Source organism: Carcharodon carcharias, chromosome 6 (genome assembly GCF_017639515.1).
Source record: "Carcharodon carcharias isolate sCarCar2 chromosome 6, sCarCar2.pri, whole genome shotgun sequence".
Classification (NCBI taxonomy): Eukaryota; Metazoa; Chordata; class Chondrichthyes; order Lamniformes; family Lamnidae; genus Carcharodon; species Carcharodon carcharias.
In genome coordinates, this window is record NC_054472.1 from 169,433,257 (window position 1) to 169,452,077 (window position 18,821).

The 18,821-nt window shown below is 43.9% G+C and overlaps 1 protein-coding gene across 1 annotated transcript in view; it reads right to left on the bottom strand.

Annotated features, from left to right (window-relative positions):
- Positions 1 to 18,821, bottom strand: part of lama1 (laminin, alpha 1) — a 302,752-nt gene that overhangs the window by 242,482 nt on the left and 41,449 nt on the right. The window contains exon 4 of the mRNA XM_041189309.1: positions 8,380 to 8,622. Coding sequence (XP_041045243.1) covers positions 8,380 to 8,622 — 243 coding nt within the window. The remainder of the gene's footprint in view (positions 1 to 8,379; positions 8,623 to 18,821) is intronic.

Here is an 18,821-nt window from a genome sequence, read left to right on the forward strand (position 1 = left end):
CGATAGGTTAATGCCAGGTGATCTGTGCAATTTAACACTGATTTGACTTTTCCATAATAGTTCGATACAACTGGGTAGCTTTCTAGGCCAAAGAGAGCAGTTTAGAGTCAACCTGTCACATTGTTCTGGGCCTAAAGTCACATATCAGCCATGGCAATAGATGATAGTTTCATGATCAGCATTACTGAGACTAGATTTTTTAATTCCTAATTCGTTTGATTAACTGAATTTAAATTAGCCCAGCTACTATGGTTGGATTTGAACTCACGTCACCAGAAATTAGTCCAGGCCCCTGGGATACTAAACCTGTAACATTACCACCTGGCTACTATCCTGTTGAATGGCCATTTAAGTAAGAGATCCAGCAGGCACAGACTCTAAAGGTGCACTATACTGTTGTTTCTTTGATTCTACTCATTGACTGACACCAAAGCTCACAGTGACAATCATTTCCTTCCTTCAGCTGAAATGTAATTTTGAAATGCTTATCAAGCCATCATAGAAACATAGGAAGATTTGCGGCAGGGAATGCCAGCTGGAAAAGAACTAGCCAGTTTAATCCCATTTTCTAGCTCTTAGTCTGTAGCCCTGTAGGTTACAGCACCTCAAGTGCAAATCCAAGTACTTTTTTAAACATGGTGATGGTTTCTCCCTCTACCATCATTTCAGGTAGTGAGTTTTAGATCCCCACCACCCTCTAGGTAAAGAAAAATTCTCCTCAACTCCCCTCTAATCCTCCTATCAGTTACTTTTATCTATGCCCCCTGGTTACTGAGCTCTTTGCCAAGTAAAACAGGTCCTTCCTATCCACTTTATTTAGGTCCCTCATCTTACGTCAATTAAATCTCCTCTCACTCTCCATTTTTCCAAAGTAAACAACCCCAGTCTAACCAATCTTTCCTTAGAGCTAAAACGTTCCATCCATCATAAATCTCTTCTACACCCTCTCGAGTACAATCACACCCTCCCTGTGATCACACGAGAGAGGGCACAGAAAGTGACTGTATGACCTCTCTAATGGCCAGGACTCTTGGGGCGGGGTGGGTGATCTCTCCAACTTACGACTCTGCATAGTCGGTTTCTTTCTGTGAACAGTAACTGGGGAGGAGGCAGAGGGGATTGCCTTCAAATGCAAAGCCTGATTACCTTTCCTGTATAACATGGACCAGATGGTGTGGGAAGGAGGTTACTGTACATACTTTGCAAATGCAATACATACCATTATGATACAGTAACGATGGAGTCTCTTATTTTGGCAAACATCATGAGCTATCAAATTTTTATTGGCACAACAACCACATCTTTGCAGATGGTCACAAACCAGCTGCAGATTGATGAAGTGATAGGCCTTTTAGTTCATAATTGCACAATTGTTGTGTGCAGGTACATGGAAGATCATATTTGTGCAATCAATGATGCCATGTACTCGAAGATGGGAGGGGATTCCTGCAGTTTGAAAATAATAGAATTTCCTCTTATTCTGCTGCAAGTTGTCTGGACTGTGAAGTCAAGCAAATGTTTACCATATCTCTACACTCAGGTTGAGGAAATTTTACTGGCATTCCCTGGAGCAGCCTGGGTTGAACAGAAGGGACTTTGCAAGCCTCAGGCAGTATTGCCTCTGGCCTGCAGTAAGTTACACAATGGTGTTCCTACCTCCTTAGTCAATCTAAGCTTATACATTGCTCTGAGAGCTCTGATTGAGAGGGTAATCACCTGATGTGACCTGAGCAGCCCCACATTTCTCCATTACTCCCCTTCATTTCCTTCCTCCAATTTGTGTGAGAGATGCCCATGGAAATATCCACGGTTCATTGTAGCTTGGTACCAAGATATTTGTGGGCTAACCCTCTGCCATAACCCCTCTTCAGGTACACAGTGGGTGCCTGAAAAGAAAAAGCTCAAGAAGAAAACTCCAAATTAAATGTTAAAAGTTGACAGTACGGTTATGGATTGTCTCTTTAAACAACATTGTGGCAACACTGATGCTGAATTTATACAGGCAAAATTATATTTATTATATTCTTTCGTGAGCATCGCTGGCAACCAGCGTTTGTTGCCCATCCCTGTTTGCCCTCGAATTGAGTGGCTTGCTAGGCCATTTCAGAGGCTAGTTAGGAGTCAACCATATTGCTGTAGGTCTGGAGTTGCATGTAGGCCAGACCAGGTAAGGACAGCAGATTTCCTTCCCGAAAGGACATTAGCGAACCAGATGGGTTTTTACTTCAATTGATGATAGTTTCATTAATTTTGATGCCCGAATGATGTCACTTTCACATACTAACATTGCCACCTATTTTTGGTGGCAGCTTTCTGTACCAGGGGTACGAGCTCTGGAAGCACGTGCCATGAGCACTATGGGCAAAAACCTACCATCACCGATTTCTAACCACACATCTACTTGGGCATAATCTCATGAAGTTCATTTATTCACCTTCTGGCCTCTTTGACAATGTTGCTGCATTTGCTTTCACTGAAATAGCTGCTTGTTGCAGGCTAGTTTGCTTCACATACAAACAAATCTCACACGCAGGTCAGTTAGCACTGTGTGTGAAAGAACACTTTTGTAGTGCTCTTACAAAGGCCTGAGACTAGCACCCACCATTTTCGCCAGTGTGGGGGGTGTGGGGGGGAGCACGGAACAGTGTCGGTTTGTAGTTTACACATTCGTGGTTCACAGAGGCAGCTGTACATGAAAATTACAATTTTCTGAAATACGGCTCATAGACTTTATACTTTTCAGGAAAGGGCCTAACCTTACTGGAGTTCTTCAGAGAGCTGGTGTATCCTTTTGGAGAGGGAAGCGACCCTTCTGGATAGTTTAAAGGGCCCCTTCAGGAAAGGTCAAATGCCCTTTGGGATTGTTAAAATTAGACATACATGTGTGTAAAAAGTGAATAAACTCATTGGAGCTGTGAATCTGTCAAGGCAATCGACAGTCCTGCCCTTTAAATTAAAAAAAGGTCCACAGTTTTTAAAAAATCAGCGCTTTCTATTTGACACCGTCTGTTGACATAATAGACTCATGTCTATTACAGGCTATCATTATAAGATTTGTGCTACATGACTGATTTCAAAACCTAACGTTATCACAATAAGCCAGCCAGCAGACCTGTTTGCTAGCATCATATATCATACACTGCCAAGCTCCTGCCCCCTAGGTCATTTGCCCAGGACAGTGTTCGGAGGTGGCAGTGTTATGCACCTGCACATGGTGGGTAGCCTTTTAAAGTAAGTTTGAGGCCAATTAAGCAAGACTGACAGGAATTTTCCAGTTAGCTTGCACGGCCTCCCACACTGTCGGGGTCTAGACTAGCTGGCTGGAGGTGGCTCCTAGTAGGAGACTATGGGGGCCTGCACTCCAGGTAGGCTTTGAGGCCCTCCCCACCTGTCTGGATACAGCTGCAGCCGCCAGCTGCCCTGTTGGATGGTCTGCACTGGTGACCTGGAATCAGTGGCCTTTTATTATTCAAAACTTTTTAAAGGTGCCATGAGAGCACCTCAAGGTGGAGGCACCCTCTCTCTCCATTACCTGCAACAGCAGGCCCCAACCATGCTGTAGGGCCTTCTATTAGCCCTCCTGCTTCAGGAACCCGTCCAACATCCTCGGTTGGGCAGTGAGCCTGCCCTCTGGCCACTAATTGGCCAATCCCAGGAAAATCACTGCCAGGCGACTACTCCGGACACAGTGTGGGGCTGGGACCTCTATTTGACCCCAACTTCAGAATCGCTAAGCAAAACCCATGATACTGCCATAGTTATAAAGTGTTTCTATGAAACATGGCTTTGACTATCCAAAATGAAATCATGACAGTTGTCTCCAAAGCTTAACCAGTCAATAATAATGAGCATTCAGCTTCCATAAACTTCTGAGACAAACAGACATGGGTTGACCACATGCCCTTGTGATTTAAGTCAGAAAGCCATTCAGATCAATAAACCACTAGTTTGATTCCTGCTCTCTACTGAACTACCTGATCACTGCTGAGGATGCAAGATGAGCTCTCACTGGGCTATAGCAGAGAAACTTCAGAGGTCCTTTTTCCGACTGATATCTGTGATTCCTCCGGTGGGAATTAGCATCTTCAAGGAGGGAAAGCGTTTGGAGCAAGAAAAGTAACATCTGCTTGGAATTTCTTCTCCTGATCTCCTGTGATGGCTTTGCTGAAACGCTCGAGGAATTTGGCATCGCTACACGGCTTTTGTCAAAGTTTCAGAAGAAGGTTGTTGGGGGTGGGGCGCGGGGGGTCTCATGAAAATTATACCCCAAAGATTGTTGCTTCCTGGTTTTAGTTAGCATAAGATAATGTTTCACATTTTATATTCAATTTCTACTCTTTCACTAAAGTTAGTGAATGGAAAGTGAAACATACCTTCTTGTTAACTTGTTAACCAGACAGGCCTGTAACAATCTTCCATCATTTCTAGAGAGATATAGATTCTATTTCTTAGGTACCAATTTGGGTGTCAGCTTACTCAACTTTAATTTTTGCCTCACACAGTTGCAGTTAGAAAATGAAGTGTAGACGTGCTTGGCTGGAATAATCTCCTGCATTTCTAAAAGAGAGGTTGGCATTTCATCCAGGCCCATTTGTAATTTTAATAAAGCATCACATTATGCATCTGCCTTTCATGGACAAGAAAGAAGCAACATGAATAGACTCAGTTAAACTAGGAACAATCAGCTGGGAACACAGACAATGCGTACTTTAATTATGGATCTGGACTGTAACAATGCCAAAAAATTATCTCCTCAGGATTCCAGCTGTGAACAGTCCTTTTGCTAACATTCCTGGCCCGACAGAGAAGTGAAAATATGGATCCCAATTTTAATTCCAGGCCAGTTTTGAGTGGGCGGACAGCGGTGTGAGTTAGAAACTGACTCTGAGGCCCGGGATATTTTAACTCTTCAGCCTTATTAAATCCCACCGCTATGACCTCCCACCCATTCCACACAGGAATCAGTGGGAAACAACAAAAGGCAGCCCTCTGTAGTGGGATCAGCTCCGGACGCCATCCTGCGTTAGGTGGGGAGGGAAGGGGGACTTTGCGATTGGAAAGGGGAGGGGGTGCAAGCCTGCAGCAGGAGAGGCCTGAGCTTTCTCCAAGAAGCTCCTTCTTAGGAGGAAGCACCTCCTAATTCAACAGGAAAAGCATAAATAAAACTTAAATCTCTTTGAACTTCGTCCAGCCCTGTTCCTTTTTCCCACTGGGTTGGCCTGACAGGAAACATGTGCTGCTTCCTACTCAGGCTGCTGAGTTAAAATTGCAGTTAGATCCCAACGACATCATCAGGCTCAACATTCATATGTTACAAAAATGGGACTCTTCCGGCTTTGAGTGAATTTGTTTCCTAACCGTCTTCCGGTATCTCCAGGGCTGGATAATAACCTGGGGAATTTTAACTGCCCGCCCACCTAGTTTCCGTCAGGTGGGTAGGGTTAAAATTTCCCCAAGGCCAGTACCAATGTACAGATGACAGAATTTGTTTTTATATAGACTAATCCAGACAATATCCAGTATTATTCAGGTCTGTTTGGTGTTAAAACTTAAGGGCTTTCACATATGTGACTATCATTGTACATGCATTTGGAATCAAATATCTTGCCTTCTTTTTAAGATATGCTATTTTATTGGCTAAAATTGGGAGATTTTTTTTTAAATAGAGGATGTCAGATACATTTTACAGTGACTGCTACTATAACTTTCAGGTTATTTGCATTGATTGACTTTTTAAAGGTAAATGGAAGTTTTGCTATAAATAAATCCACACTCCATTTTCTACAATCAAATTCCTTAAACCTCGATCGGTTCCTCCTTTGGCATCAGTTCAAAACTGGAACATACGAACTCAGAACAGGAGTAGGCCACTCGGCCCCTCGATCCTGCTCCACCATTCAATAAGATCGTGGCTGATCTGATCGTAACCTCAACTCCACATTCCTGCCTAACTCCGATAACCTTTCAGCCGCTATTAATCAAGATTCAATCTAGCTTGGCCTTAAAAATATTCCATCACCTTTTGAAGAAGACTCACTACCCTCAGAGAAAAAAATTTCTCCTCATCTCTGTCTTAAATGAGTGAGTGACCCCCCCCCCCCCCGCCGCCCCGCACTAGTTCTAGATTCACCCGCAAGAGGAAACATCCTCTCCACATCCACCCTCTCAAGACTCTTCAGGATTTTAAAAGATTCTGAGGGGTCTTGACAGGTCAGATGTGGAGAGGATGTTTCCTCTTGCGGGAGAATCTAGAACTAGGGGAGGTCACTGTTTAAAAATAAGGGACGGAATTGTCCCAGAATTGCATTAAGTGGTACTGGGCAGGAAAAATGATATTTTACCTGCTGGCTGGAATGGCAGCTTCTCACGCTGTATTGTCCCAATCCTGCCCCATTAATCATGCATTCCTGGGTCCTGGGAAACACGCCATTTCGATGGCGAGCAGGCGGACTCTCATTTGCCCACCACACTGTCACCTCGCCACTTCCACATACCGAGTGCCATATTTAAAATGCAGCCACACACACGTCTCAGTGCTTCCAGCCCAGGACCGCTGCAATGAAGATATGGCCTTGAAAGGCAAGAAGACTGCAGCACCCCCGATTCAGTATCACGGCCCTGGAAAGACCTTTGGACGCCATGGAGGCTCGCTGTGAGGTCCTCTACCCAGCTCTGGCCACAGGAGGAACAGCAATCTCACCACTCTGGCTTGGTGGGTGATGGCAGGGGTGATCAGTGCCAATGCTGCACAGAAGAGGTTGACCATCCAATGCAGATAGAGGGTGAATGTTCTCATCCATGCAGCCAGGGAATGGCAACCATCTCATCACTCTAAACTCACACACTCAAACCCATCACATATTCACTGGCATTTCACTCACTGCCAGCTCAAGGGACATCACCACTCACTATTTTACGCCCACCCTCACATCTCCATCTAGCATCATCTTCTCTGGATACTGTCTCCTCATCCCTCACCATCTTGAGGCCACTTGAACAGATCAACTTGTACAATTCAAATTCCACCATCTGCCATGGCGGGATTTGAACCTGGGTCCCCAGAGCATTACCCTAGGTCTCTGGAATATTAGCCCAGTGACAATGCCACTATGACATTGCTTCCCCTAGAGGATACCCTCCTTCCCCAATGCAGTTCTTGCCCTGCAGCCTCTTCCTATACCTCAGGCCACTTCTCCCCCTTCCCCAAGCAAGCCCTAGCCCTGCAGCCTCTTCCCATGCCTCAGGACACTTCTCCCCCTTCCCCAAGCAAGCCTTAGCCCTGCAGCCACTGAAAATCCACCCCCACCTTATGGCTGGTCTGGTAGGTAGAGACCTGCCCATGAGCTGCCTTAAAAGTGACATGGTACTGCCTGCAAAGTCTGGTGCTGATGACTGTGAATGCTGTTCAAAGCAAGGCAGGCAAACAAACCTCGAAGTCCTGAGTGAAGTGCAGATCACCAGGTACACGTCGCTTATGTACAGTTGTGATACACGTCAGTGTGATCCAGCATGGGAGCTGGGCTTATAATGATATGCAGATGTATTACAATGAAGTTCCCGACGTCTGATGGTCCACCATTGATGGGTAGAGCAGACAATTGTAAACTGGTTTCACGACATCACAAGATCAATTTTTGGCCTTCTTGCCATATTGTCCGCTCATGTTGCCAAACACGCCCGCTGCCAATGGGCACGGAAAATTCTGCTCAAGGGGTCGCTCATATATGACAGAGATGAGGAGAAATTTTTTCTCTCAGTTGGTTGTGAGTCTTTGGAACTCTCTCCCTCAAAAGGCGATGGAAGCAGAATCTTTGAATATTTTTAAGGTAGAGCTAGATAGGTTCTTGATTTACAAGGGGGTGAAAGGTCATCGGGGTAGGCAGGAGGTTACAATCAGATTAACCATGATCTTATTGAATGGCAGAGCAGACTCGAGGGGCCGAGTGGCCTACTTCTGCTCCTAGTCTGTATGTTCGAATGCTCCAATCCTGAACTGACAACAGGAACAGATCAATCTCAGGTAGCCATTTAATGCTACCTTCATTAGTGTCCACATTCTGGATAATGGCCTCGCCTCATCTTTCTTTACCTCTTATATTAACAAGACCCTGTTGTGTCCCCTGTTCAAGTCACTTTGCTCTACACACATGTCCTACCTCTGGTGGGGTTGCTGCGTTCATGTTTAACATTACTGCATCGATGGAGTCCACCTTGCATTTGCTGTTGAGTGTAATTGTTAGTGACCATTCTTCTCTCTAGGTTCTGATTTTCTTTTAAATTATCTTCTTGCCCAAGTTGACAAGTTAATCTATCAACAGCTACTTTAAATTGGAGGCTCGAGAAACAAATTCTTGTATCTCTTTTTGTGGATTAATTTACCTCTCCGTGCTCTAGCGGGACAAGTTTGGAATAGTAAGATGTGCAGATCACTTCATCATCCCTCTTGTAGGTTGGAGGCCCAATTCTAGGTGCGATGTTGTAGCGAGTCAGGCACTCAGTGTCACTTGTGGCATAGTACTGCCATGGTGTAAATTCAATACCATCAGTGGAGCGCTCCAATACCCAGTTTCCAGGCCGAGGAGAATTTGCTGCCTTAATGATGACATAGGCTACTTGAAACACCTGAAGAAAAGAGAGGGAAAACCTGCAAATTAGAAATGTTGATGCTCTCATTTATAAATGCAAAATATCTGGTTGCCATTGTTTTTTTTTTGCAATGAACAATGTTTTTAAAAGGTGCAATACTTGTGGAGAATGTGCAGCACAGTCAGCCCTGATCACCATATGTTGGCTTCACCTGGAACAGCTATAAGTTATTTAACCAACACTTTTTTAATAAAAAGGTAGCCACACAAAAGTAAATGTGAAATGGAATTAAGGAGGAAAGACACCATTCTGCAATTATCTATCCATCTATTCAGATTAAATGTATATTTGCATTATACTGGACAGCATTGTGACCTAACAATTAAATATGATGTATCGTGCATTACGGTGGGGAACACACTCAGATAGAACAAATTCTCGATCGAAATCAGCCACTTTGTTTTCCATTTAGTGCGCAGGTTTTTTTAAACAAAAGAACACAGGCGCTTTCTGGCATTTGCAGAAAGACTTGCAAAATACACACAAAAAAAATAATGACAACAACGTGTGGCTTTAATATTTGAATATTTCTTTCAATTGGTCTATTGCTTTTTCAAACAAAATAAACTAACCTCAGGAGTAGCATGCAATAGAAGTGTTTTTAAAAAATATATGATTAGATAGGTGATGTAAATTTAGTTCAATAAAATGATTGCAAATGTTTCCCGACTACAATTTAAAGGAAGGGCTGACTGGGTCCCCCCTACTCAGGCACGGAGGAGGACCAACGTACCAGGCATGCACCAACGAGGCCTGTCCAGCCCCAGGAGCAGTGGGATTTCCTGTCCTGGGCCTTGCCCCAGGAGGCAGGCTAGGAAACAGAAGCCACTGACAATGGGGCCTATTGACTAGCACAGCTGGATGCCATGACCTCTGAACATTATCCTGGGGAAAGGTAGGATTCTTTAATCTTCTATCTTTAAGTACAGCGCCAACCATCTGGTCAGCGAGGGGTCCGGGAACTAGCCACAATATCAAGCTTTTTTCAGGTACCCCTGAAAATAGGCTCCCTTTCCGATCATTTAAACTAGCAGCTGGGCTTCTGCTCTGCCTTGCTTTCAATGAGCAAATCAAGAATCACACATTCAGGTCTCCTTTTAAATTTAAAACCATACTTAACAAGAGTCGAGCAAGTAAGTAAGAACAAGATATACAGTTACACCTTTACAGCAGAAACCCTTCCATCTTAAATTCTTCAATGGAAAAACCATTAAAAGATCACAATTCAATATTAAGCTAATTGCATGTAACCTTTAATGTTACGTAGTATTCTTTTCTTACCATTGCATTCATTTAAATTATCTCTTAAAGCTCTTAAGTGACTGATTCCTTCTCAAACTCATATCCAAATTAATTATAAGCTCATAAGAAATAGGAGCAGGAGTTGGGCATTCGGCCCCTCGAGCCTGCTCTGCCATTCATTAAGATCATGGCTGATCTGATTGTATCTTTAACCTGACTTTCTTGCCTGTCCCCTTAACTCTTGACTCCCTTGTTAATCAAAAATCTGTCTAACTCAGCCTTGACTATATAAAATGACTCAGCCTCCACTGCTCTCTGGGTAAGAGAATTCCAGAGACTAACAACCCTCTGAGAGGAGAAATTCCTCCTCATCTCCGTCTTCAATGACCCCTTACCTTTAAACTGTGTCCACCAGTTCTAGATCCCCCAAAAGGGGAAACATTCTCTCAGCACCTACTCTGTCAAGCTCCCTCAGATTCTTATAAGATCAATAAGATCACCTCTCATTCTTCTTGGCTCCTTTCTTCCCTCTAATGGGACTCTCAAATCCAACCACGACAGTTCTTTTTATATTCCAGAAAACTGGAACTTCCCGGATTTTGCACAACTGATCACGAAAATATCATAAGGATTTGTCAGTTGAATACAAAGTAAATCGATTGGACATCTTTGTTTAAGAATGACCATCTGCAGCAATTTTACTTCTTATGAGATGGTGTTTGATCGATCTTTGACGCAGGTGCACACTCTCTCTCTCTCTCTCTCTCTCTCTCTGGCGACCAATGCATTTACAGAAAAAACAATTTCTGCGATGAAGCATTCAAGTGAAGAGACGGCCAACAAAAAGGCTTTGACTTATGTCCCATCACTGAAGCCATTTAACTCGCCCAAAATGTCATTTGAAATCCAATCCACTTCAAGGCCTTTCGGAAATTTTTGCAGTCAAGGCCGAGATCCTGAAACAGGAGCTTTGTTTACAAAGCCTGCTCTGCAACACTGGTTGTTAGTAAAAGCCAAGGAAGCGGCAGCAAAGAGCTGCTGTCAGTCAGCATTCCATTATATACCGGGCTGCTCAACCAAGAATTCCACCTGCACTGCATTGTGTTCCCCCAAATTATTCATAAATTGCATTTTCAATTTACACTAAGCTGTGTACTTAGGTTATGCTTTATTTATTGCCCTAACCTGGACTCTAGGGCTTCGCAGTTTGCATGGACTATGAGGGTTAATTTTCTATGTTTACTTAAACATAATGCGAGGGATTAGGAGTGCACCCCTATGTCAATGTTCGATGGCAATCTTTCTCAAGGGGATCCTCAAGATTGCCCAGTTCTGCAGCGCCATGGCACGCATTCGATTTTGAAGTCTGCGCGTGAGGGGTTAAAAGTAGAGGAGCAATCATTGCCACTCTCAGGAATTAGTGCTGCTTGAGTGGGCACAATTTCTCGACTAGCCTGACTCCAAGCGTGCCAATTAAGCTCAAGCTAAATGGTGTCAGCTGCAGAAGTGTGCTCATCTTTGACGTGTTTTTCCATTTGCCTGGCTGTTTTCTTCCCCCTACCCCGGTATGTATTACTCAGCAATCCTTAGTCTGTGCTGCCATGACCTCCACTTGTTACTCTTGCCCCGAGGTTCCCTTCCCCTGACACTGTTGTCTTTGCCCGAGATTCCCTTCTCTCCAGCACTGTAGCCCTTACCCCAGTACCACAAGCCAGCCACAAAGAAGCCACTGTGGAAACTTGCCTGTGAACCCCCCACCCCCTGAATCTGCAGAGCTGCTTCCTTGCACTGGGATCCTCACAAGTGCTCATCTCTGAGTTCCCCTAGAAGTTCAGGTCGCCAGGCATCCATATGTAAATCACACTGTTCTAAAATCATGCCGATGTGGGATTTAAATTTGATGTTGGGGTGGGGGTGAGTCCGGCATGATCATGTGCAAGTGTATTCCCGATGGTGGGAAGCATGGCCTGCAACTGACAGGGGGAGGGGACAATCGCTTCCCGGATTTACGTCGCCAGGAAACACGCCTAGAGCCTTCTCATGACATTTTCTGATCTCACCACCGAACACGCTCGTGCCAATCAGGCGTGGAAAATCCAGGCCACTGTCTCTGTCCTGAGCAATCTTCAGGCACAGCTTTCCCACCAGGAGCATGGCATCATCAAACAGAGTCAAACTGCTAAAAGGCAAATTCAGCGCTGATATCAGTCAGCACCTCTTCATATAATTCATGGAGGCAAAGTCATTCAATATACAGCTGAATACTGAGATGGGCATCCTAGGATCCCATAAAACCTGGAGCATCCACTCCGCTGGCTTTCAGAACAAATTCCTATTCTATCTATACTCCAAGCTGACGGCCCCATTCCAAATCCCAAACCCAGTGGGATTTGCATAGCCAGTTCATGTCAATCAGCACGTCCTGAATCGCCAGCCAAAATATGAAAGCAGCACAGGGTCACGAGGAACCCCAATGTGGCCCCAGGAAAGATGCTCCTCTTCTGTTCTCCTGCTCCCAGTGGAGACAGTAGGCTTCTTTGCGATGGTAATCAATCACCTTTGGAATCCATTACCTTCCTACAACATAGGTTTGGGACTTACGGAAGCTGTAAACATCAGCATTGCCAGGCTGGCCGGCAAATCCCTGGCCAATGTTCCCTTGAACTGGGGTAGTTGTCAGAAGGCCTTCACATGCTACCCCACTGCAGCCTAAAGGGCCTGTGCCAATAGTGTGCAATCCAACCCCTAGGCCCCACCACACAGCAACAGGGCTTTCTTCCCTCTCCAACTGCAGTAAGTTTGAGGCCTGTATTTCTAAGGTAGGATGAATGCAATGGGCTGAATGGCCTCTCTCATCTAAGCTCCTCTTTTGTGATCTTATGGAAATACTGTCAAGAAACTAATCTCAACCAGGGCAGGGAATGAGCTGTTGTTGAAAGATGCATCAGTTGGGAGGGTGAGAAGAAAGCTAAGATTCCTGTTCTCCCTTACTTTCCACTGACCCTTCTGAGAAGTGCTCATGTGGACAGTAGGTTAACGACAGTTCCTACAGTTGAATAGGTTGCCAATGCTAACTATCCTGGTGGGCCAAAAATAAATAACAATCAGTTCAGCTCTGGGCTCAGTCAAGATCTTGACTGATCAGCACTTTAACTCAATTTTTCTGACTTTGTTCCATTGGTTCTGACAGAAAAGAATTACATTGAAGAATTGCCCTGTGAGAAAACCACTCCTGATGAACTATCTCCAGTGAGAAATGGGAGCACTGCTGTGATCTATAAGTTTGCCCAAGTCAGCATCTTCAATTGAGGAGGGACTGGAGAGAAACACATTTTGTTGATGAGTGCTGCTTTCACAGACATTGTTTCACTCCAGTGGGATAAAACAACTTTCACACGGGTCTGATGTGAACATACAGCAGCTGGCCTGATTTAGTGGTATCTCTGCTGAAGGCCAGAAGGCAGTGGTGATGTGGGGGGATGAGTAGCTTTCAAGGGCAACACAGGCATTATCATAGCCATTTTGCATACAAAAATAAACTTAAGCCTGTCACTTATAAGTGTAAAATACAAATATGTTGAGGCAAAGATAAACCTTCACCCAAGTACAGAACTTCTATTCTTAACTCAATCAGCTGCACATAAGAAAATAAATAGGAGCAGGAATCTCCTGTACAGCCCTATGAGTCTGCTCTGCCATTCAATATGACTATGGCTGATCTTCTGACTTAACTCCAATTTCTTGTCCGCTCCTCATATCCTTTGATTCCTTTTGATTCTGATTCCTTCTGAGTGACCAAAAATCTATCTCAGCCTTAAATATATTCAATGATGGAGCATCCACACTCTCTGGGGTAAAGAATGCCAAAGATTTGCAACTCCTTGAGTAGAGAAATCTCTCCTCGTCTGAGTCCTAAATTGTTAACCCCTTACCCTGAGACTGTGCCCACCCCCTCCCCACTCCGTGTTCCCCAACCAGGGGAAACAACCTCTTAGTATCTATCCTGTCAAGCCCCTTCAGAATCTTGCATGTTTCAATGATGTCACCTCTCATTCTTCTAAATTGCAGAGAATATAGACCCAGTTTACTCAGCCTCTTATCATAGGGCAACCCTGTAGTTTTCTTGTGAGATTAATCCGGTCCCAATGTGTTCAGATGTTGTACTGTAGACTATACCAGCCATTTAACCTCAACACTCTTGGTTTTCAAATGAAAACAGAGTGTGCTGGAAAAACTGAGTTAATGTTTTGCATCCAATATGACTCTAACTTGTGACTATTGGCTTTCATGTAGTTGTTAATGAGTGGCTCCATTCAAACACATGTTTGCATGCGGGCTCTGAACACTCACTTGTGGGGCATAATCGAGATTTGGCCTCATCTTTGTTTAATGCTGCCTCACTCACTCTTTATCCTCTTCCTCATCGTCCTTTAGAATAGCAAACACAGGGAAGACTAGTGCTTAGTACTGTCTGCTGGTGGGGTGCGGTCAAAGACTGTCTGGTGACTGAAGACATCCTCACTTTGATTAATCCCTGTATAATAACTTCCGAAAGTACAAACGTGAGAAATCGGCAAAAATTTTCAATCTTGTAAGTATCTTTAAGGGGCTCACTGATGCCAGTTGGATCAGCTGTTGCGACCTAACTAGCCCTGGTCAAAATGATGTGTAATGGGGTTGCATATTCCAGGCACTCTGAAGACTTCGGCCAGATAACAGGTTAGAATGTGTGCACTGGTGAAGGGGCGGATGCTGTTCAGATTGGAAGCTTCACAGCATCAAAATTTAGGCAGATCTAAAGCAGAAACTGCTCTGGCCAAAATTTACAAGCCTCCAAATTGTGCTTCGTTGACATTGCACTGTAAACTTTCCACCACTGATGTGGATTTTGGGGGCTCCCAAAATTTATAAAGTTCAAAGGTGTTAAGACTTTTTTTTAACCCAGGTTTCTTGGTTCTTTGTTTAAAATATCAAGGGCGAGGGAAACCATAAGATCTCAATCAACAAAAACAAAATCCTGCATTTATATAGTGCCTTTAATGTAGTGAAACCACACAAGGTACTTCACAGTGGCATTATCAAACAAAATTTGACATGTTTTTTAACTCACTGATGGGATGCGGGTGCCGCTGGCAAGGCCAGCATTTGTTGCCCATCCCTAACTGCCCTTGAACTGAAGACTTGCTAGGCCATCACAGAGGGCAGTTCAAAGGCAACCACATTACATGGGGTCTGGAGTCACATGTAGGCCAGACTGGGTCAGGGCACCAGATTCCTCCCCTAAAGTACATTAGTGAACCAGGTGGGGCTTTTCAACAAGTGATGATAGTTTCATGGATATCATTACTGAGACTAGCTATATATTCCAGATTTTTTATTAGTTAAATTTAAATTCCACCAGCTGCCACAGTGGGATTTGAACCTGTACCCTCAGACCGTTAGTCTGGATCTCCGTAATACTAGTCCAGTGACATTACCACTACACCACTATTGCACCCTACATGGAGCTGCATAAGGTGATATTAGGGCAGGTGACCAAAATCTTGGTCAAAAAGGTAGATGTTACGGAACATCTTAATAAAGGAAAGAGAGGCAGAGAATTTATGAAGGGAATGTTAGAGCTTAGAGGCTGGGTATGGCTGCCGATGGTGGAGTGATTGAAATCGGGGATTCTCAAGAGGCCAGAATTGAAGAAGCACAGAGATCTTGGAGGGTTGTAGGGCTGGAGGAGTTTACAGTCATAGAGAGAGGCAAGGTCATGGAAAGATTTGAAAACAAGGATGAAGACAAGGAGCCAAAGTAGATCAGTGTGCACCGGAATGATGTATACATGGGTCTTGGTGCAAGTTAGGATATGGACAGTAGAGCTTTGGATGAGATCAAGTTTATGAAGAGTGGAAAATGGGAGGCCAGACAGGAGACTAGAAGAGCCTTGGAATAGTCAAGTCTATCTCCTGACATACCTCTGGGATGATCTTTCCCTGTCAATACTCTTAGTAAAAGTGTTGGATGTGAGCACAAACCAGAAAATTCCATTTCGCACTTCAATGTTTTCACTAAAATTATCAAAAGGATGAACGTCAGGCTTTTGAGCATTTCCAGATATATTTCTTTTAACTAAAAAAATGTTTTTAAAAATGAGCTTTAAGAAGCATCCTATGAGAGTGGAAATTTAATGGGTCATTTCTCAGAGAACAGGCCAACCTTACAGCAGCATTTGGTTTTTGAAGTGAATCAAGTTAAATGAAATACAGATGCGCCACGTCACAAGGTTTGAATGGAAGAGGAAATCAGAAATGTTCACATACTGTGGAAAAGTAGTCAAAGTTTGCACCAGTGAAATACTCCCCATTGCAGAATGGACAAAGAAAATAGTGCAAACTAAAGAAATCTCCCCTCCCCGCGCCCACCCCCCATCTCGCCCACTTGGATTCCATCATTAGGAAATAAAGTGGTTTTAACCGCAAACAAAATTGTAACGATCCTGACCTGGCTTTCTGATCTTGTGCTGAAGAGGGAAGAATAAAAACACACAGAGATCAGACCAAAAAAAGAGTGTGGAATTGGATGTGCATGGGCTGATTCAAAATTTTCTATGTGATCAATCTGCATGGGCTCCACTAACTTGATATTTATAAAACATTTACTTAATGAAATTTTGAACTGGTAACACCCATGAATGATGTCCTTGATACGAAATAGTGGTAAGAACCTATGCACATCACATCAGGTTACAACGTTTGATTCCCCAACTGGAAGGTCCAAAGTTACCCATCCTTTGGCTGAGGTATTAAACTAAAGGCCCCATCTCCTTATTCCATTGGCTCACCGAGTCTTTAAAGAACACTTACAATTACGTGAGGAGCAGGGAGCTCTCTTGCCATCCGAGCCAACATTCCCCACTTAACTAATGCCATCGATTAAGCACATTGGCTCATCTTATAAAAACAAAAAACTGCAGATGCTGGAAATCCAAAACAAAAACGGAATTACCTGGAAAAACTCAGCAGGTCTGGCAGCATCGGCGGAGAAGAAAAGAGTTGACGTTTCGAGTCTTCATGACTGTTGAAGGGTTATGAGGACTCGAAACATCAACTCTTTTCTTCTCCGCCGATGCTGCCAGACCTGCTGAGTTTTTCCAGGTAATTCTGTTTTTGTTTTGGGCTCATCCTCTTATTGTTTGTGGGCCACTGTTGCTGCTGAATGACTGGCATATTTGACCATACAGCAGTCACTTCACTCCTGGGGTATTTTGAAATATTTCCACCTGATGTAGCAAAGCAACAAAGAATGAGTAAATACTGAATTTAACGCCTTTCTTTGCACTACAGATGTTGACAGTACAGATGGAAGCCATCATATCTGTGCCATATGCTTGTCTGAGCAATGCAAAAGTAATCTTACTGCCTGTGCTTTTGCCATAGTCTCCATCTTCCTCTGTTTCAAAAATGTATTCAATTTTTTCTTCAAAACCACAATGGTCTCTGCCTGCAGCAAAGCAGTTCATGCTTCAATTATCCAATGAATAAAGAAATTTCTTGTAAGCTTTCTTCTCACTCTTAAAGAGAATTTCAAATCAGTGAACTCTTTGCACTGATTCACCAACTGCAGGAAATAGCCCTTCTCTACTCACATCAAAATTTTAAACACCTTAGGAATCTCCTCTCAGCCTTGCATAGGGGCAGCATGAAATGGCTAGCTTCACCTGTTCCTCAATTTTTTCTGAGGATACCTTACCCTGCCAGATTATTTGAGCAACAGGTGAAGCTCGCCGTTCTCGCTGCTACTATGCAGTGACAACACAAGCGGTATTTTCCACGAACAGGAGGCTGCTGTCAAGCAAAAAAGATGTTCTGCCTATCACACAGATGGGTAACGTGGTATATGAATTTCAGTGCTGGTGTGATGCCAGGTACATAGGCGGTGCATTTCAAAGACTGGCAAATCGTATCAAACAACACATCCCTTCGGAAATAAGCAGAGTACTGACCATACTCAAACAGCCCGTGATTGCAAAACTCAGAACACAATGTCTAACATTTGATGTGATTCTGCGATTGGGCAGCACTTTCTGAACAATCCTGAGTGTGCTAAAAATTACACCAACAGCCAATTTAAGATTATCAGTCAGGGTCACATGTAGCTCACTTATGCTTGCTAGAAGCTATATATATATATATATATATATTCACGTGGTTCAATGAAGAGTGCAGGTGGGCATGCCAAGAGCAGCACCAGACGTACCTAAAAATGAGTTGCCAGCCTGGTGAAGCTTGAACACAGGAAAATTGCATGCCAAAGAGCAAAATCAGCATGCAATGGAAAGGCCTAAGAGATCCCACAACTAATGGATCATATCTAAGCTCTGCAGTACTACCACATCCAATCATAAATGGTGCTGGACAATTAAACAACTCACGGGAGGAGAAGGCTCCACAAATATCCCCATCCTCTATGATGGGGGAATTCCAGCATAACAGTTTAAAAAATAAGGCTGAAGTATTTGCTACAATCTTCAGCCAGAAGTCTGAGAAGATGGTCCACCTTGGCTCATCCTGAGGTCCCCAGCATCACAGATGCCAATCTTCAGCCAATTTCTTTCACTCCACGTTATATCAAGAAATGGCTGAAGGCACTGGATACTGAAAAGACTATTGGCCCTGAAAATATTCCGGCAATAGTACTGAAGACTTATGCTCCAGAGCTAGCTGTGCCCCTAGCCAAGCTGTTCCAGTGCAGCTACAAAAGTTGCATCTACCCGGCAATGTGGAAAATTGCCCAGGTATGTCCTGCGCACAAATAGCAGGACAAATCCAACCCGACCAATTACTTCCCATCAGTAGTCTTTAGGTGAGCACTTGAAATGCCACAGTACACAGGACTACAGGCCAAGTGCTGCAAAATAGGATTTAAATAGATAGGTGCTTGGTGGC